Here is a 21,649-nt window from a genome sequence, read left to right on the forward strand (position 1 = left end):
GAATTACATTATAGTTTGTTTTATAACATTTTATGCTTACACAGGTTTCCATATTGACTATTTTACACCTGCCAAAATGAAAGAACTGGATAGGTTGTCTCAGTGAAGTACCTACCTGGTGTTTTTTTGTTTGTTTTGTTTTTATGTAAAACGCCAGGAGGATATGATCATATGAAGTGTGATGTCAGACAGCGTCTTTAAATATTTATCATCGGTCCCTGACTGCCGCAACCGCATTCTTGAGAACTTTAAAAAAGCAGTCAAACATGAGCTGAACAGCGCAGATCCTGTGAAATCGAGGCGGAGCCGTTGCACTGATCTGTCAGTTGCAGAATAATACATCGAGCCTTTTGGGAGATATAGACTTGAGGATTGCGTGCTTATAATTGTCTTTATCTAACCGAAGCATTATTTTACCTTTATCAACGGATTTTACTAAACGATGAATGGGATTAAGGGAAACTACTGGGGGTTTAATTGTTTCGGCGAAGGATCATGAAATTAATTAATATTCCAGATGTGCTCATTCTAACACTCAAACTATTTCACTTGGGTGGGATCATTCATAAATTATTCAAAAGTTACCCAGCAATACTTTAAAAAGAAATTATGCACATTTTGGAAAGGTAGGCTAATGCATTGGAGAAAAATTGAACTGGTTTTCTGTCGTATTGGGATGTTGGCAGAGGCAGAGTCCGGTTCCACAGGGAGACACCACAGTCCAGGAGCAGCTCTAAAGGATGCAGTCCCTTAGCCCATGGAGAAATGGCATGTAGGTTAATTTCAAGCCGAATCGTGCCATCTTCAAATAGGCTAAGCAAACGATTTATTTTTATATTCACACTTTCATTGTCCTTTACATATTTATGCTACAGCATAATTTTTTGTTGTGGTACAATCATGCCAAACCAGAGTTATGAGGAAACAAGGTGCCTCCATCACAAAAATGTAGGAAGAAAAAAACTTCTTCAAAAAGATTGCTCTTTCCCCGTCAACACCAGGACTATTGGGGAAGATAGTTTAAACGTGGCTGTCGTTAACCAAGGATCAAATCATCGCAACCAAAGTAAACACGTTCCCTTGCCTATAGCTCACAAACGGAGTATTGCCTCATCAGAACATAATTTAACTGTCGCCCAGAAATTTGGAAACAAGAAGTTACCTAACGCACTTATTGTCGGCGTGAAGAAGGGTGGGACAAGAGCTGTGCTTGAGTTCATTCGAATTCATCCAGATGTACGCGCTCTCGGAACAGAGCCCCACTTTTTCGATAGAAACTATGACAGAGGACTGAACTGGTACAGGTACGAAATCATGTTGATATGAATAAAATAAAGTAATTTAGCTGTTTGTGATGTAATTCCACTACTTTAATATGTTTTACAAGTTTGCTTGCATGCCTGTCGGGAAGGAATGTGATGTTGAATTAAACGTTAGGCAAGTGGGCTTATAACTTTGCACAACCCAATGTTCCAATTAGGCAACATTATGCGGACTGTGTTGCCTATATATTCATGTGCTAAGATGTTCTTTAACGTTATTAGTCAGCTCTAAAACTACATGGTGTGTATTTACTATTCCTCGGTTGTATTAATGAAAGTCCATAAAGTTGAATTAACCATACGTATTTTACATATACAACACTTAACAGTGGGAACAACTCGTTGAGGAGAGAATTGATTTACAGCTGCAATATCTCAAGGCCAAATGTATTTTGAAAATCAATGAAATCAATTGTAATCATAAGTCGTACAATTAAATAATGACCTGAATGCAGAATTCCGTAGCGAGGTAAAGTTAGTTTTGTAATGGACATTCAGTGGACATTCATTTTCGCCAATCAAAACCAACTAATTTAGGACCACGAAAAGTATGGGTTCTTGATCAGGTGAAGGTGAAATACAATCCACACTTTTCAATGTATCAATCAAAGATTTTTTCTTTTTTCTTGTTTATCCAAAATATCATTTTTTTATAATGGTATTAAAATTCAATGGTGTCTATAAAAAGTGTGCCATGACAACAAGTGTTGTATTCGTGGGGGGATGGGCTTCAATCAACTGCTTTTAGTTTTTTCAAAATGTTTAGCACATTTTTTAGTTTATCCTTAGAAATGTAATAGCGTCTACAAAAAGTGTGCCATGACCACAAAAGTGCTTTATGTGGACTTGGGGGAAGACTACAACCTACGGCTTTTTGTTTTTTGAAATATTTGTGCAAATCTTTGAGTTTATCATTACAAATTCAATAGCGTCTACAAAAAGGGTGCCATGACAACAAATGTTTTTTATTAAAAATACCCGAATATAGCACCTTTGTTTTCATGGCACACTTTTTGTAGATGCTATTGAATTTCTAAGTATAAACTCAAAAATTTGCTAAAATATTTTCTAAAAACTTGATTGTAGCCCATCCTCCCCCTAGTCCGAGTATAGCACTTAAGGATAAACTCAAAAATGTGCTACATATTTAGAAACAACTAAAAGCTGTAGATTGTAACTTATCCCACCACAAATATAACACTTTTGTTGTCATGGCACATTTTTTGTAGACACTGTTGAATGTAAATATTATGATAAAAAATGTAAAACTGTGGATTGTAGTTCACCTTCACCTGATCAAGAACCAATACTTTTCATTGTCCTAAATTAGTTGGTTTTGATGGGCAAATGTCCACTGAATGTCCATAATAAAACTAACTTTACCTTGCTGAATTCAGTTATTTTGATAACAAGGATTAGATGACATTAACCCTAACCCTTACCCAAGTGTTGCAATGTGGAATTTCAGTAGGAAAACATGCAAATACCTGTTTTCAGGGCCAGATCTTTGATCAACCCCTTTTGCAAAAATAGGCATGGATAGTATTGATTAGTGTCCTTGAAGTATCGAACACCTCCCTCCCCTCTGACCAGATGATGCTCAAGTGTACGTCGATGAGACAGGATATTGGTTCCAGTCTGGCACTACCACTTACCCGTAAGTCAGATCCTGGATAAGAAAGATTACAGGACAGTAAAATATCACTGTCTTGCTCACCAGAACTATAATGTGTTGGCTTGAATATTTTCTTTTCACATGGTGTTTTTCAGCATGACCAGTGCTAGTACAGCTCAGCTTGGCTCAGTTCAGTTTTGTGGCTATTTGCCCTTATCAAAAACGTTTCAGGTTTAAACTTTTTATTGGTCGCATACCCATTTTAGCAGTTACACCTACAAATGTATGAATATTACAAATGATACATGTTACAAATCCCTTTACCAGCCATAAGGTCAGTACTGATAAAAACTGTACCTGCATGCCCGAGAGCTTGTATTACACAGGCATCACATTTTACTCTCTGACAAAACATGGTGCCTGTCGAGTGGAACTGAGCAGGGAATTCTCAAGGGTGGCGTCTACACTTAGCTGAGAGAAGAAAAATAAAACACTGAAACCCAGAATGTGGCTTTATAAAGTGTTCCGTTATGTGGGAGTTTCTGTTAGGGAGGCCAGTCTGTTGAAATCACCCAGCAGCTTTACCTAAGCCCAGTTTGTGGTGTGTGCTCACTCTCCCATCACAGTGTGAAGCCATTCGTACCTGCTGCGTCAGTTCAGTCTGACTCATTCCTGGGGAGGCACTGAAATCAAAAAAAGAGGCTTGGCGGAATTCAGTTCAAGGCTGAGGACTCCGTATAACTCAGGACTTGAAGAACTGTCAGGTGCATTGGGTGCGCACACACATATACACACACAAACACATACTGGCTCTATATTCATCAATAATATTTGTGGACTGACTAATTAAAATGCCACAGAAGCCAGGACCTATAGCAACAGTTTCTATAATCCTCTCTGAAAGCATTTCTTTTGCCACTGACTTCTTGTAGCAAGAACCAGATAAATGCCACCAGTAATGAGATAGATATACTGCCCGATGACATCAAAAGATACATAATAAGCCCCTTTAATATAGTGTTTTGAGTCCTTATAGAGTCCTTCTTTTTAGGTAATTTTAGTCAGAAATTATCCATTTAATGAAATTCAGTGAATATTTTGTGAATTAGTTCAGTCGTGATGACTGAAAGACCAGAGCCAATTTGACTTGGTCTGATCTTTAAATAATAAAATTGTCACCAACATGTGGCATGGCACAGCGATAGAATTAGTATGGTCTTTTTAAATTAAAAGTCAGTTGCACAATCCACCCATTTTCCCCTGCTGTAAGTGACAGACCTCATTTCAGTGTGAGACATGATTCAGAGACCATTCAAATTCAATGAGCATTTGCTGGATTAGTTCAGTCAAGATGACTGAAAGTTAATGCAGACTAAAGCTGATGTGACTTGGTCTGAACTTTAAATAAGATTGTCACCATCAACTGATGCTGCACACTGAGAAGACATAATCCTAGCTTGTTGATCGAATACAGATCAAAATCTACAGATTTTCACTCTTTCCTTTTGGTGACAGACCTATGCAATGCCACTGAAACTGCAATGTTCCTTACTGTGCTTTTAGAAAGCATTACCCATTTGGCCCCATTCAGATTCCTCGAGGATGTCTCCCTCAATCCCTTGGCTATATGGTATATCTGGAAATGTGACATGATGTTGCAGCCGATTTCTTTTGCCATGGATGTATTTTATTTTAATTTTATATAGCATCATTAAAAAAAAACACACATTGCAATCCCCATCCAAACTTATTAGGGCATCTCAGCTCTACTGATTTTACAAGAGTCAGAGGCACATCAAGTAGATTCCCTAAGTAGTGTTGAAAATGTGCAAGAGGCCTTTAAGCATTTGCTGCAGCCAAGAATATTCTCCTGGTCCACCATTAATTGGCTCAGGGAGGATACAGAACCCAGGAATACCAGCGTCAGAAAGGTTGACAAGGACAGAAAGTTGGCTGCTGCTCATTTAACAGAGGGAACTACACATTCCACTGTGGATTAAGATAGACCAGGCAGCTCTACTATTAATGAGGAGTCGTAATCTTGATATAGCTCATAGACATGAAGCATAGGCAGTCTTAAAAATCAGGACAGTGCTTGCCCGGCAGGAAAATGTTCTCTTAATATTTGGAAATTTGTTGTATAATTGGAGCTAGAAAAATTCAAGAACATTTTATAATGTACAAATATATTTTTTATGAAATGTTGAAAATATCTTTTAATATAATGTATTTTTCATGTAGAATTTATGACTGGAAATCCCCAGAGCCATGTAACTCAAGTAAAAAAAGTTTACATTCTACATTATCGTATGCAGTTTATTTCATCTAGCACTCTTTGACTTCAAACAATATTTCTCTCCATACTGATTGATAAAAATGTTTTGATAAAAAAGATTTATTTACCATCATACCCAACCCCTGAAAGATGTAATTCTTGGGAGATGAGTATTATGAAATAAACATTTTAATCAATGTTTTGCAACATATACATGTTTTTTATGATTATGAACATAAAGTGAGAGCCCCTAGCACATTACAAAAACTTGAATAATCTAATGTTACAACTGAACAACAAGGCAACAGTAAACAGTGTACATAAGACCATAACTAGGACTCCAGAAATACTGAGGTCATGAGTTGCAGCAAGATAATTTGGAGTTCAGTGATTCAATTCGATGCATTTTTTGTGACGAGAGCAAAAACTGAATATTATAATCTGTTTGAAGGTATCTAAGTAGAATACATGATCTCTTGTCAAAACACAATTTATAATGCTTCATTATGCTTTCATGATTTTAATTTTTAGTTATGCCCTGAGAAAAACAACGCCTGCTCTTCTCTCACTTGAATTAATTAACAAGAAACCAGGCAAGCCTAGTTCAGCCAGGCCACAATTAAAAGGTATGAATGCTTTTGCCCTGGCTGGATGCGATCCGCAGTGTCCTTTGTGACAGACTGTCTTTAACCACTACGTTATTTAAACAGCAGGTGTTTCACATTATACTGTACGTGTGTAGAGATGTGGTGTCTGTTTACTTCATGCATTGTCAAACCAGTTAGTTGAAACGCCACGGTTCTCAAAACTAGTTCCCCTACATTACCTATTAACATCCAAACCAACAACAGGTATAACAGGATTGCACCCTTGTAGGTGCAATTAGTCCATCGCAATATAACCATAAACAGTTCTACTTACCAACAACAGGTATAATAGGATTGCAACAATACATTAAACACATTAAATTAGAAATAGATTATTGTAGATGGATAGCTAACAGCTCTACAGTAATTATAATGAAAACAATCGTTCATTCATGAAACCTTCTCAGAAAAGATCTAAGATTTTAATGTTGGGAGAGACTTACGATCATCTCTAAGTGTAGTTGCAACATGGTCTCAGGGGACTATGTAGACTATTTTACGTAAATCCATGGCACCCGATTTTGTATGATATGTTACGTTATGTTAGGTTACATTATAAAACGCTTCCAAAATGTATAATACATAACGAATTGACTGAAATGTAACATAGCTTACAAACGCTATTACAACGTATGTGATATGAACACCAGTACAACGTATGTAATACGAATATGCACAAAACGAACAAGCTGTGTTTCGAACCAGCAACATTCAGGTCTGAAGGCGGGCAACCTACCCACTGCTCAACAAAGGCTTTATGGATGTCAGGCCAGAGTAAAAGTCCTTTAAAAGAGCAATGTTATGTTAGGGTAACTGCTCGATCCAGAACCACTGGTTTATTTACCCTCTCTAGTCAATTGAAGACCTGTCAGCTAATCAAGATGCCAGCCATCGAAATTATAATGACCACTTATGATCTCCAAGAATGTCGATATGGCCTGAGTGACTTAGGAAACGTTTATTAATCTTGCGCATTACATACACAAAGGCATTTCAAACCTTACAAACGCATGAACAACAGATTTTTTTTCCACTCTTCCTCTGTCCAATTGTCTGTGTTCTTTTGCCCATTTTAAACTTTTGTTTTTGTAGGCTGGTCTGAAATATTGCTTTTTCTTTGCAACTCTGCCTAGAAGGCCAGCATCCTGAAGTCGCTTCTTCACTGTTAATGTTGAGGCTGGTGTTTTGCAGGTACTATTTTATGAAGTTGCCAGCTGAGGACCTGTGAGGTGTCCTTTTCTCAACTTGACACTCTAATGTATTTGTCTTCTTGCTTAGTTGTGCACCGGGGCCTCCCACTCTTCATTCTATTCTGGTTAGAGACAGTTTTTGCTGTTCTGTGAAGGGAGTAGTACAGAATGTTGTACGAGAGCTTTAGTTTCATGGCAATTTCTCACATAGAATAGCCCTAATTTCTCAGAACAAGAATAGACTGACAAGTTTCAGAAGAAACGTATTTGTTTCTGGCCCTTTTAAGCCTGTAATCAAAATCTGCATGAAATTGGCCCCCCAACCAACGGAAAACTTCATCAAAATAGGCTCATATCATTTCTGCGTTTGTGCTGGTTTGTGCTGCTATCATTTTATAGGTATTAAAGAATATTTTATAGGTCATTCTGAGGTCACCCAGCCCCCCATCAAGCTCCAAATTGTGTCAACATTGGCTCATTCGTTTGTGCTTTGTTTGTGCTGTTCAAATTTTCATTTGTGCTGCTATCATTTTATAGGTATTAAATAAAATTGTATAGGTCATTCTGAGGTCACTCAGCCCCCCAACATGCTCCAAATTCAACCAAAATTGTCCTGTTGGTTTGTGCTCCATTTGTGCTAGTTTGTTCCGTTAAATGTTTTGTTTGTGCTGTTGCGGTGCTTTATATATTAGACATATAATTATAGCCTAGGTGATGCCATCACCAGCCCCCCAACCTGCTCCAAATTCAAAATAGACTCAGTCGTTTGTGCTCCGTTTGTGCTGGTGTGTGCCGGTACACATTTTGTTTGTGCTGCTACAATTTTTTATACATAACCTACTTTTCTACTGGATAGCGCATTGACTTTACTATCTTCCCTTATTGCTCTATCCCTATCATTATTTCTTCAACTGTATCGTTAAGAAAGACAGTCGCAAGAATTAAACTTTAACCGGCACAAACGGAACACAAACAAACGATTGAGCCTGTTTGAGTGAATTTGGAGCATGTTGGGTGACCTCGGAATGATCTATAAAATATTCTTTAGAACCAATGTCTACATTTAGGTCCGGAAATATTTGGACACTGACACAATTTTCATAATTTTGGCTCTGTACACTACCACAATGGATTTGAAATGAAACAACCGAGATGCAATTGAAGTGTAGACTTTCAGATTTAATTCAAGGGATTGAACAAAAAACGTATATGAAATATTTTGGAATTGCAACCATTTTCATACACAGTCCCCTTATTTTCAGTCCCCTTATTTGGACAAATGAACACAAACATAAATAAAAATATTCATTTTTAATCCTTTGCAGGCAATGACTGCTTGAAGTCTGGAACGCATCACCAACATTGCGTTTCCTCCTTTGTGATGCCTTGTCTGGCCTTTACTGCAGGGGGCGTCAGTTGTTTGTTTGTGGGTCTTTTTGCCTTACATTTTGTCTTTAGCAAGGGAAATGCGTGCTCGATTGAGTTGAGAGCAGGTGATTTACTCGGCCATTGCAGAATATTCCACTTCTTTGCCTTAAAAAAAACTCCTGGATTGCCGTTGCAGTATGTTTTGGGTCATTGTCCATCTGTAAAGTGAAGCACCGTCCAATCAACTTTGCTGAATTTGGCTGAATCTGAGCAGACAATATATCCCTGTACACTTCAGAATTCATCCAGCTGCTTCTGTCTTCTGTCACATTATCAATAAACACTAGTGACCCAGTGCCATTGGAAGCCATGCATGCCCAAGCCATTACACTGCCCCCACCGTGTTTTACAAATAATATGGTGTGCTTCAGATCATGAGCCATTCTAAGCCTTATCCATACTTTTTTCTTCCCATCATTCAGGTACAGGTTGATTTTAGCTTCATCTGTCCAAAGAATGCTGTCCCAGAACTGGGCTGGACTGGGCTTTGTGAGGCTTATGAATGGTTTTCACTTTGTGGTAAACCCTTTCTATTTTCTCTCATGATGTCTTCTCTTTATGGTAGACTTAAATAATGATATGTCTACCTGGAAAGTGTTCTTCACTTGGCTTGATGTTGTGAAAAGGGTTCATTCTTGGTAAATTACATTATAATATCCTGCAACCGAGATTTTATGTTTCTCAATGAAATGTGGCTAACAGAAGATTGTAGTGCTACTGTTCTCAACGAGACAGCACCTGAAAAATCTGGTAATATGAATATGTGTCAAAATGGTAGGAAAGGAGGAGTGGCTTCCCTATTCAAAGGTACCTTCCAGTGCAAAGAATATGGACTCTAATTTTAGTTCTTTTGAATACCTCATTTTACATTGAAGGGTTCTCCCAGATTATATTTTTTAACAGACTTCCACAATATTCTGCACATTTTATTCATGATTTTGTACTCTCTGTAATATACATTGATTATAACCTGTTTATTATAACTGGGGATTTTAACATCAACATAAGTAATAATACAGACAATAATGCTAAAGAACTTTTTGTAGAACTTGACACTTTTGACCTCAACATGTGAAAGAGCGTAGGCACACTCAAGTCCACATTCTAGATCTGGTTATCTCCAAAGATTTTGATATTTCCTCTGTCATGGTCAAAGACTTGACCCTGTCTGATCATTTCTGAGTCTTTTTTGAATAACTGATCACCCCGGATGTTCAAGTAAACTCTGTTTCTGTGAAAAAAAGGTACATTAATGAGATTACCAATCCTTACTTTATGGAGACCGTAAATATCTCTCCAATTATAAGTGCAGCTTCACTTGATGTACTCCTGGATAATCTTAATGCCAAAATATTGAATGTCATGGATCGTGTTGCACCGGTGAAGGTTAAGACAACTATGAACAAACAGAAAGCACCATGGAGAATCACCATGATTGAAAGCTCCCTGATAAGAGAATGTAGGAAAGCGGAATGTGAGGTAAACTAAACTTCATATCCACTATGACATCTATAAACAAAGCCTTTCTAGCTTCAACTATGAGTTACACAGGGCTAGACAACAATATTTATTGGGAATAATCAAGAGGAATTTAAACAATACCCGCACACTATTTGCCATGGCCGACAAGCTTACAGACAACATAAAGCAGATAGCATCAGAACTCGTATCTACTGGGAAATGTAATGAATTTGCTTCTTTCTTTAGTGAAAAAAGTATTAGACAAACTATCAAAACCTCACAGTCAAACAATGGAACTACCATCACTACAACCACCAAGACATTACTTGGTTATTCATTTCACAATTTAATACAATTGATCAAAAATCCCTAGAAGAAACAGTTCGACATTTTAAAGCTTTCACATGTTTGTCTCAACACACTGCTATCTGACATTAAAAAATAAATAATTAACTCTATAAAAATGTACCTACAGCAAATAGTTCAGGCATTTTCTGCAATCAGACATTTTCCCAACATCTTTAAAAACAGCTTCCATTAAGCCGCTTTTAATAAAGAGAACACTGGATGCATCTGTATTGAGCAACTATAGACCTGCATCAAATCTCCATTCTATTGCCAAGATCATTGAGAAGGTTGTCTTCAGTCAACTCATCAATTTTGTGAACTCAAGCAGTCTCTTAGACAAATTTCAATCAGGCTTCCGACCTACAGTGAGGGGGGAAATTATTTGATCCCAAGAAATGATCAGTCTATAATTTTATGGAAGGTTTATTTGAACAGTAAGAGACAGAATAACAACAAAGAAATCCAGAAAATGCATGTCAAAAATGTTATAAATTGATTTGCATTTTAATGAGTGAAATAAGTGTTCGACCCCTCTGCAAAACATGACTTAGTACTTGGTGGCAAAACCTTTGTTGGCAATCACAGAGGTCAGACGTTTCTTGTAGTTGGCCACCAGGTTTGCACGCATCTCAGGAGGGATTTTGTCCCACTTCTCTTTGCAGATCTTCTCCAAGTCATTAAGGTTTTGAGGCTGACGTTTGGCAATTCGAACCTTCAGCTCCCTCCACAGATTTTCTATGGGATTAAGGTCTGGAGACTGGCTAGACCACTCCAGGACCTTAATGTGCTTCTCCTTGAGCCACTCCTTTGTTGCCTTGGCTGTGTGTTTTGGATCATTGTCATGCTGGAATACCCATCCACAACCCATTTTCAGTGTCCTGGCTGAGGGAAGTATGTTCTCACCTAAGATTTTACGGTACATGGCCCCATCCATCATCCCTTGATGCGGTGAAGTTGTCCTGTCCCCTTAGCAGAAAAACACCCCCAAAACATAATGTTTCTACTTCCATGTTTGACAGTTGGGATGGTGTTCTTGGGGTCATAGGCAGCATTCCTCCTCCTTCAAACACGGCGAGTTTAGTTGATGCCAAAGAGCAAAATGTTGGTCTCATCTGACCACATCACTTTAACCCAGTTCTCTTCTGAATCATTCAGATGTTCATTGGCAAACTTCAGACGGGCCTGTGCATGTGCTTTCCTGTGCAGGGGGACTTTGTGGGCACTGCAGGACTTCAGTCCTTTGCTTCTGTGGACAGACTCCCTTTAAGAGTGTATTTTTTTATATATATATGACTGAATACTGGTTCAGATAAAATATTCTATTATATCTCAGTGCTGCATTTGACACTGTAGATCATAGAACAATTCTAGACAGGCTGGAAAATTAGGTAGGACTCCTCAAGTTCAAGAGAGGAGAGTGAAACAAACCTCAAATAGTGCTTTTCTATCGGCTCAAAGGGAGGGAAAGGCTAACTACAATGTGTTTTGTTTTATGCACAGCAGTTTGTGTTTCTTAAATATGCAAAGCTAAATGGTATGTTTGTGAGTGGTGGTTAAAGGGAAGAAAGACAGAGTGTTGCATGATGTGTAGCCTAGTCTGTTGGAAGCGAAGCTGAATCTTGAATTGGTTCCTGCCAACCTACCTGCCCTGTGGTCATTTTTTCCCCTCAATACATCAAGCTGGCTGTTGTGTGTTTTTTACACTGTTGGTTAACTTGAGCCGTGCTATCATGCATCGAGTGCTGCTTATATTCTAAGTATATATATTTATTTATTTTTTTATTAAAGTTACCCTATTTCTATAAGCATTTTTCTAATAAGTTAACTGAGCAGTTAACTTTAATAAAAAAATATATATATTAAAACGATGTGGCGTCCATGAGGGTTCGATATTTACATTTGGTATATGAATAAGTAATTAGCTGGAGTTGCCGGCAGCAAGAGCCAAAGGCTGTTGGTAGTGTGAGTTTCCTACTCAAGAGACATAGACAGGGCTACTTTACTTCCGGTTTGAGCCATTTGAAAATGGTTGGCCACCTCGGAAGCATGTAGTGAAGCATCAATTCAGGTTAACACTCTTTACCCACCTTATATATTTTGCATGACATTTTAACTAAATTCTTTATTAAAAAAGTATTGAAAGTATGTTGAGCTTTACTTTATTTGACCTTGATCGATGATAAGAGTTTACTTACCTATTTGTTAATCACCACACTACTGGCCACATAATTACACTATTCCTAGAATAGTGTAAACATACCCAATACTGTTTTATGTGATTATAACAAATATTTAGCTCTCACAGCAAAAATTTAGTTTGAGTAAATTAGATAGGAAAAAGCTTTCAAGCAAGAACAGGAGTCTAGTACAGTTTGTATGATACATAGTATACTCTATATACAGTGTTGCCTGAAAACAATTGTGAACTCCCTGTGCAATTATAGTGTTCCCTGTGAATTCTTTAGAATCATTTTTATCTGACATGACAGGTTTTATTGTGACCAATTCCATATTTTGGTTTAGAGGAAATGATGCACGTTGTAGAAAAACAAAATTAAAAAGCAATTATTGCACATTCAAAAATAGTTGAACCCCAAGTTGCACTGATTAAATTTAGTAGGTAAGTAGAATCAGGTGGTAAATAATTGAGTACCAAATTAACCAATCAAATAAGGAATCTTTAGGAAAAAGTTTGTGTTGGACTCTGATATATAGAGACAAGAAAAATTGTCAGTTTTGTGTTACCCATACAGGTGAATGTAAAACACACTGTGCCGAGAGGAAAGGAAATCTCAGGAAGAGGGAAGTGAGAGCATCTGTCTGGGGAAGGCTATACAACCAATTCAAACAAATTTGAGCTCAATCAGTCCAATGTGAGGAAATAATTTACCAATGGAGAGCATTTCAAATGAAAACAACTTGGTCTAGAAGTGGACATCCTTTGAAAAAGACCCACAAGAAAAAAATATTATCAGATAAAAGACTTGCAGACCTCCTCGCTGCATCTCAGTTTACTCTGCATGCTTCAACAATAAGAACACTGAATTAAAACGGCATTCATGGGTGGGTTGCATTGAAGATGCCTCTGCTGTCAAAAAAGAACCAAACTGCCCGTATTTGCCAGAGACCACCTGGACAAACCTGAATATTTCCAGAAGTCCATTCTCTATACAGATTAGTCCAAAAAGTACCTTTTTGGTCAGAATCAAAACCACTAAGTTTGGTGAAAATGCAGTACTGCCTACCATCAATAGAACCTTGGCCCAACAATCAAGCATGGTGTTTGGAAATAGCTGGTTCTGCGTTCCTGTGACCTGGTTGACTGCACATCATTCAGTGAACCATGAATTCTGAGCTATACCAGGAGATTCATGAAGAGAATGTCAGGCCATCAGTCAAGGAGCTAAAGCTTGGCTGAAAATAAGTCTTCCAACAAGACAATGATCCAACGGCCTCAAGCAAATCTACTAAAGGCTCAGGAGGAAGAAGATTTGTGCTTTGAATTGGCCAAGTCAAAGACTTTAGTCCTAACTGACATGAAGCGGGCTGTACATGGCGGACACCCCTCAAACCTCACTCAGTGAATTGTGTTCTGTAAGTAGTGTGCAGAAATCCCTCAAAATAGATGTCAGAAACATTTACTTACAAACACAAGGGCAGTTGCAGGCTGTAGTAGTGAGGATCGGGTGTGCGTAATGATCCGGGTTGATGTGGTCAGGAACAGTAATAGTGGAGAGTCCGGGGTTTTCTGTGAATGAATTGCTAACTACCAGATTAATGGACGGTGGTGGCTAATAGGCCGGCGACAGGGAGCAATGAAGTCGAACTTCCCAGAGGGAGGCGTGATCAGAGGAGGCACCGTGACAGTGTAGGCTACTGTAACACATCCTTTGATGACTCTGCTAATCACATTCATAAATAAAAATAATTGAATAATACACTGCAATGTTTTTACGTGAAGAGGCTACATATCCTTGGATCTTTCAGTTTTATTTCTACGAATAGGCTGTAGTGTTAAAAGGTCATGTGTTTCACGGCTTACGTTATCCTCAATGCTCCTTATCAGTCAAGTACAGAAAACAAGGGATCATATAGCAACACTGAACTCTGGGATGACCGGTCTGGTCACCTCGATTTACGTATGTGCGTGTGCTTATATTAGTTATCATATGTGCCCATAGGTTGTTTAACATGAACCGTACAGTAAAATGGCATGTGTTCCTAGGGCTACACAGAATGTTACTAAACCCACGACTCAGGGATGACCAGTCAATGGCATGTGTTCCTAGGGCTACACAGAATGTTACTAAACCCACGACTCAGGGATGACCAGTCAATGGCATGTGTTCCTAGGGCTACACAGAATGTTACTAAACCCACGACTCAGGGATGACCAGTCAATGGCATGTGTTCCTAGGGCTACACAGAATGTTACTAAACCCACGACTCAGGGATGACCAGTCAATGGCATGTGTTCCTAGGGCTACACAGAATGTTACTAAACCCACGACTCAGGGATGACCAGTCAATGGCATGTGTTCCTAGGGCTACACAGAATGTTACTAAACCCACGACTCAGGGATGACCAGTCAATGGCATGTGTTCCTTGGGCTACACAGAATGTTACTAAACCCACGACTCAGGGATGACCAGTCAATGGCATGTGTTCCTAGGGCTACACAGAATGTTACTAAACCCACGACTCAGGGATGACCAGTCAATGGCATATGTTCCTGGGCCTAACCAGACTGCTTCGAAAATCCAGAACTCAGGGATGCCAAGTCTGGTCACTTGGACTTACGTATGTGTGTGTGATTATCAGAAGCCCTACAAGCTTGAGTGTGAAGATGAACGAGGAATGCCGTTGTAATCTATATTCCAAAGTAATACAATTTATTCCAATCAAGTAATAAAGTTACAATACAAAACATAGTTACATACCAACACAATTCAGCGACATCCCAACTAGTCTAAAAGTCTACCAAGTATACCATAAGTATCTAAGATACTATAGCACAAAGGTGTGCTAGGTGCTTCCGTCAACAATAGACTCTTAGAACAAAGTCATGTTATTATTTATTTTCCCCCCTCAAAGATTTCAGTTGGGTTTTTTTTCAATTGAATTGTTCACGTTATAGGTCACATTAAAAGTGGAAACAGTTCTGAAATGATTTATCTTTGTCTCATTCTTTCACATCTCAAAAACCTGGCATTTTAACAGGGGTGTGTAGAATTGTTATATGCACTGTATGGGACAAAATATCAGTGCAGTTAATCCAACAAAAGTTATATTTGTACTTTGTTTATTTGTCCATCCTCTCATCCGGTTCATCTGAGTGGATGGGGCTACTTTGCCCCCCACCCTGTATGTCTGTTCCTTTTAGGAAATAAATAAGTGAATTGGTGTGAGATTAGGACGTCCTACTGAGCTGAGTTAACAAACCTTCCAAAACACATCTTTAATTACACTGCAGTTTGGAAAAATTGTATGTACTTCATTATAAATTAAGTCTATATCACAAAAATAAAAATGTAGGAAGACAGCAGTCTGAAAATTCTCTGAAGGCACTGTATATTATTTTATCTCTAGCGAATGTTATAATGTCTCTTAAACCATTTGCATTTTAGCCACACACTGAATTAATCTTTGCAATAGTGTCTCATTATATGTGCGTAGTGTTTTCATTATCCCCTGTAGCAGAGCAGAACACCTTGTGAAAAGACAGATGTGGGGAAATGTGGTGGAGAACCCAGATTTTCACTAATCAAGGTTTGTGAGAGCCCAGACTGATATGCACTGAATCCAGAGATTCTTAAAAATGTATTCTTTACAACATATTTCAATAGTTACAGTAATAAAAAAATTAAATTATATCAATCACAATCGAATTAATCTGCAGTTATATTAGAATTACAGTGTTTCACAATATTTGTTCAATTTGAACTTATTTATTGTGCATACAAAAGTGCATCCTAAAATGTAGACTTTTTATTGAACAACAGAATTTGAACGGGCTTCTGTTAAAATGTAAAAAAGACCCTCTTAGCCATCAACATCACTAAGAAGCAATGATAAACAAAGACTGACTGAGGCAAGCAAAATCTCTCTGTAATTTCTAGGCAAATATTATACAGTTTACACATTTATTTTCAGGGGAGAATATAAGAAATCCCTAATCTGCAACATGTGCAGAAACTAGTGTTGCACAGTACAGGACTGGAAAGTACTTATATCAATATAAAATAAAATAAAATGTGTATAAAAATGTTGTTTAGGTTCGGCATTACTGTAAATGCAAACCTCCCATTAATAAGATCAAGTCTGCTAAGTATTTTTTCTGAATCTTTTCAATGGCGCAGCTATATACAGCCACAGAAAAAATTAAGAGATCACTGCACCTTTTACTTTCCTTTCCAAAAAAGTCAAAAAGGAAGGTTTTGAGTGAGGAACAGAAGGGTTAAAATTAAGAGACCACTGCAAATTGAACGATTCTTTTCCTCACTCAAAACTTTAGTTTTCAACTTTTTTGGAAAGGAAAGGAAAAGGTGCAGTGGTGTCTTAATTTTTTCCAGAGCTGTATTTGAAGAGTTACATTTTAAAACAAGGTTTCATAAATATTTGGGGAATGTAGACTGCAGCTATAGAATTGCAATATCATTCTGACAAATTTTTTTTTTGTAAATGGCTAGACAAGAACAAATCAAGCTAAAGTTGGATAACGGCAACTAAAATACACCGCTATTGCAGTTATTATGCAGTAATTACAGTTACAAAATGGGTTTTGAGATATCTGCAATCTAATTGTCTTAAATAGGGTTTGAAGCCTTTGACAATGCCCTGTTAACCGTATCAGGAGAAGGCTAATTCCTCACTAAATCAGTACAACTCAGAGTTTGTTTATGTATTGACTACCACATTACATAGCTTTATTGGCAACATAGGCTACAACAGGATGCAATTGTTTCATGGAAGACCAAGGTAGTCATTTTTTTTTAAATGGCACATTATTATCTGTTTTATAATGGCATTTTTCAAAATAAAGGTGTAATATTTAATAATAATAAATTGTATCTCCCAATGTCCCTTTTCCTCACAAAATGTGCCATTGATTTTTTGATAGTATTGCTTCATTGGGTATTTCTTAATATCATGTTTGTTTTTCAATAACACAAGGGATAATCAATGCAAGTGGGTTTTTGCAACTGATGGGCTAATCCAGCCACACTAGCTTCACATACAGTTGCTCTCTTGTGGGCATCCAAACAGGATATTACAGCATTCACAGTTCAATTCCTGGATAGCAATAGCAATTTCAGTAGTTTGTAAGAGTGAAAGCTCAGGCCAAATCACTATTATTAGACAGACATCTTAGTAAATGCCAAAACAAATGTTGCAGCCTACTGTAAATGCCAGGGGTATATATAGGCCCCGGCTCTGCAGCTTTAGCCCTGGGTCTTTTGATCCAATTCCAAAAAAATAAGACGTAGATGTCTGCTTGTTTTGTGAGTTGACATAAATGCAGCTGGTATAGGGTTAAGAAACAGGGAGAGCAGATGTTTTCATAGCACTGATGTTTTTTTCAATTGCGCTAGGTTGTATGTTGCTTATCAGATCCAGATCAGGTCCAGATAGCACCTTGCACTTATTTTGGCATTGTGACTCGCAAAGGAAGCAAATCGATATCATGTGTAGCCAGGTGTACATTGCTTTAGTTGCCTTTATATTGGTTATACAAATGTGAAGTGCTGAAGCAAGCTGGAGTGAAAGTCATTGACCCATCCAGGCAGTGGTGTCGTTAAGCCCCGAATGTATTGTGATCCTAGCAACGCCTTTGCATCCAGGTGGTTACCACCAATACTGTATAATGTTGTTATGTATCCCAGAGGCAATAATGTTGGCTATTCCAGAATCTCACTATTCACTATACACTCACCTAAAGGATTATAAGGAACACCATACTAATACTGTGTTTGACCCCCTTTCGCCTTCAGAACTGCCTTAATTCTACGTGGCATTGATTCAACAAGGTACTGAAAGCATTCTTTAGAAATGTTGGCCCATATTGATAGGATAGCATCTTGCAGTTGATGGAGATTTGTGGGATGCACATCCATGGCACGAAGCTCCCGTTCCACCACATCCCAAAGATGCTCCATTGGGTTGAGATCTGGTGACTGTGGGGCCCATTTCAGTACAGTGAACTCATTGTCATGTTCAAGAAACCAATTTGAAATGATTCGAGCTTTGTGACATGGTGCATTATCCTGCTGGAAGTAGCCATCAGAGGATGGACATGGTCAGAAACAATGCTCAGGTAGGCCTTGGCATTTAAACGATGCCCAATTGGCACTAAGGGGCCTAAAGTGTGCCAAGAAAACACCCCCACACCATTACACCACCACCACCAGCCTGCACAGTGGTAACAAGGCATGATGGATCCATGTTCTCATTCTGTTTACGCCAAATTCTGACTCTACCATCTGAATGTCTCAACAGAAATCGAGACTCATCAGACCAGGCAACATTCTTCCAGTCTTCAACTGTCCAATTTTGGTGAGCTCGTGCAAATTGTAGCCTCTTTTTCCTATTTGTAGTGGAGATGAGTCTTCTGCTGTTGTAGCCCATCCGCCTCAAGGTTGTGCGTGTTGTGGCTTCACAAATGCTTTGCTGCATACCTCGGTTGTAACGAGTGGTTATTTCAGTCAAAGATGCTCCTCTATCAGCTTGCATCAGTCGGCCCATTCTCCTCTGACCTCTAGCATCAACAAGGCATTTTCGCCCACAGGACTGCCACATACTGGATGTTTTTCCCTTTTCACACCATTCTTTGTAAACCCTAGAAATGGTTGTGCCTGAAAATCCCAGTAACTGAGCAGATTGTGAAATACTCAGACCGGCCCGTCTGGCACCAACAACCATGCCACGCTCTAAATTGCTTAAATCACCTTTCTTTACCATTCTGACATTCAGTTTAGAGTTCAGGAGATTGTCTTGACCATGACCACACCCCTAAATACATTGAAGCAACTGCCATTGGTTGATTAGATAATTGCATTAATGAGAAATTGAACAGGTGTTCCTAATAATCCTTTAGGTGAGTCAATGTTGCTCACCCATTTAAAGAAACTTTTTGACACAGTTTTGAACAGGTGTTGGCAAGTAGACAACATTGTTTATAATTTTGAGTACTAGCAGAGAAATCGATCACCAGCATGACCTGTATCCCTTGTAACCATGACCGACAAAAGTGAAAGGCTTTGCCAATCAGCGGTAACAACCACCCACTTGTGTTGATTTACATATCACTTGTGAAATAGGCCGATAAATTATGAAATTCCAGGAAAACGGGTTGGTTGTTATGGATGTATTTAAATGAATGGCACTAGAAAAAAAGCGTTAGCCATACAGTAATTGGTTAGCAAACACAAGATTAATGTAGTCTGCCAGCTTGACAACGGAAACATAAAGAAAGAGATCACTAAAGGGAGACTTAGAAATGCATGCCAATTTATTGAAAAAAAAAAAATGAAAAGTACACAAGTATTCAGACCTTGTTAAAAACAATCAGAATAATTGGGTCTACTTGTTCTACACGGTTCAGTAACATGGCAACAGCCAGTGGAGGCAGTGGGGTGGGGGGTACGTTAATAATTATTTTTTATAAGCACATGAACACACTCTAGATGTTAGTACATTGATTAATACAGTCGATCATGTGTTAATACTTATGTATTATGCTTTTAGGTTATATGAATTACTTTAAGATTGGAGTGTTTTGTCTCTTGATGTTAATGTTAAATATGGAATATAAACGGTAAATATGGAATATAAACTAACATACCTGTAAACTGCATCTGGGCACAGTTGTAGGAAACGATAATACACTTTTTCATTTTGTTTTACTCATGAGGGAGACCCGGGTTTGAGTCCTGTGAGGTCAACAAACAAAATTTATCACATTTAATTGTGGGCCGGCTGAACTAGGCTTGCCTGGTTCTTTTTCTGATTCATAGAGGGCCAAGCGTTTGTGGCTGAGCGTACAATTTCCAAATTTGGCTTACATTTGGTTTGTTACCACTCACTATTAGAGTAATAGATATTTTACATTCATTTTATGAATGTCAGAAAATATATCCCTGCCATGAACTGGAGATTAGGAAATATTTGTCTTACGACTTTGAAATGACCAAAAAAAAATCTGTATTGAGATATTTGATAGCTTGTACATTGGCTACATTATTGACTATTTGAAATGATCCACACCAAGACATGAGTTTGGAATCCAGTAGCAGAGCGTGGTTTATTCCAAAACAAAAGTTCAAGGCACAAAACATAATCGTGGTGCAGGCAAAAGGTCAAGACTGGGAATCCTTTAAGGCAAAAGTCTAAATTCGCTAGGCAGGAAGAATGGTCTAGGGACAATGCAGATATCAACGCGGGTAGTCTAGTACAGGTTTAGAAAAAGCTTGATATGTCTCAGAAAAAACTTTCAGCAATACTTCACGTAAACCAAAGAGCAGCACTGGTAAAAATAAGGAATGTAATCAACAACAGGTGCGTAGGAAAACAGGTGAACTAATCAGAACCAAATACGGGCGACATTCAAAACTGTAGGAAAAAAAACAAACAGAACAGCTGACATTAAAGAACAATTAACCAAAACTGAACAGAACTTCACACTATTCAGCCCTAGGCTTTCGGGGCAATGTCACCAAATGTTTTCCATGGTAATATTTGCTAAGCTTTAAAAAAAATTGCAAAACAAGAGCCCCCGAATTCCTACGGTCACCCCAGAGTCGGCTTTGAGTCTGTTAGAGTTAACATGGAATACATTAATTTGCATGTTATGTGAAAGGATATAAAAAATGAGGTTGCCTCTTTATGTTTTAATTGCTGATACTTGGGTCTATCAAAATACATATGTAAAATGGTAATGTAAATAATTGTACAAATATTTGTGAACAAATTGATTCTCATGGTTATCAGAAATGCCACTGTGTTTCATTGGATTTGGCAGCAGAATGGCAGCTTAGCGTTTACCGAATTAACTGAAATGCTCATCTGACGACGTGCAGCTTTGCCAGCCATGGATTTCAGGGTCTTCCAGAGTTTTTTTTCATTTTGGGAAAGTTGGACACTTTCCCGTCTCACATTCAGACAGAGTAACAGAATTTGCCTTTCAATTCAACGCTTTATTGCTTCAGTGAGCAATCGTCTATCAACATTCTGAGTGGATTAGACTATTCCAGTGTAATGTTTGTCTGTCATATCAGTGAAACATGTGCACAGACATAATTACAGAAGTAGGAAGGTAAGACTGGGGCTGTATAGCAACACCCCATTCACTTTAATCTTAGAAAAC

The 21,649-nt window shown here is 38.2% G+C and overlaps 1 protein-coding gene across 2 annotated transcripts in view; it reads left to right on the plus strand.

Annotated features, from left to right (window-relative positions):
• The first annotated feature begins 319 nt into the window (after positions 1-319).
• The window catches only part of hs3st2 (heparan sulfate (glucosamine) 3-O-sulfotransferase 2), a 65,852-nt gene continuing 44,522 nt past the window's right edge, over positions 320-21,649 (plus strand). Inside the window, exon 1 of one of the 2 annotated variants that reach the window (XM_010874906.4) lies at positions 320-1,304. In XM_010874906.4, the coding sequence (XP_010873208.1) occupies positions 766-1,304 (539 nt within the window). In that variant the 5' untranslated portion in view covers positions 320-765. Of the gene's footprint in view, positions 1,305-3,627; positions 3,702-21,649 lie in introns of those variants that run through there. The other variant, XM_020050869.2, reaches the window with a different exon arrangement.

The sequence above is a fragment of the Esox lucius genome, chromosome 11, assembly GCF_011004845.1.
Source record: "Esox lucius isolate fEsoLuc1 chromosome 11, fEsoLuc1.pri, whole genome shotgun sequence".
Taxonomy (NCBI): Eukaryota; Metazoa; Chordata; class Actinopteri; order Esociformes; family Esocidae; genus Esox; species Esox lucius.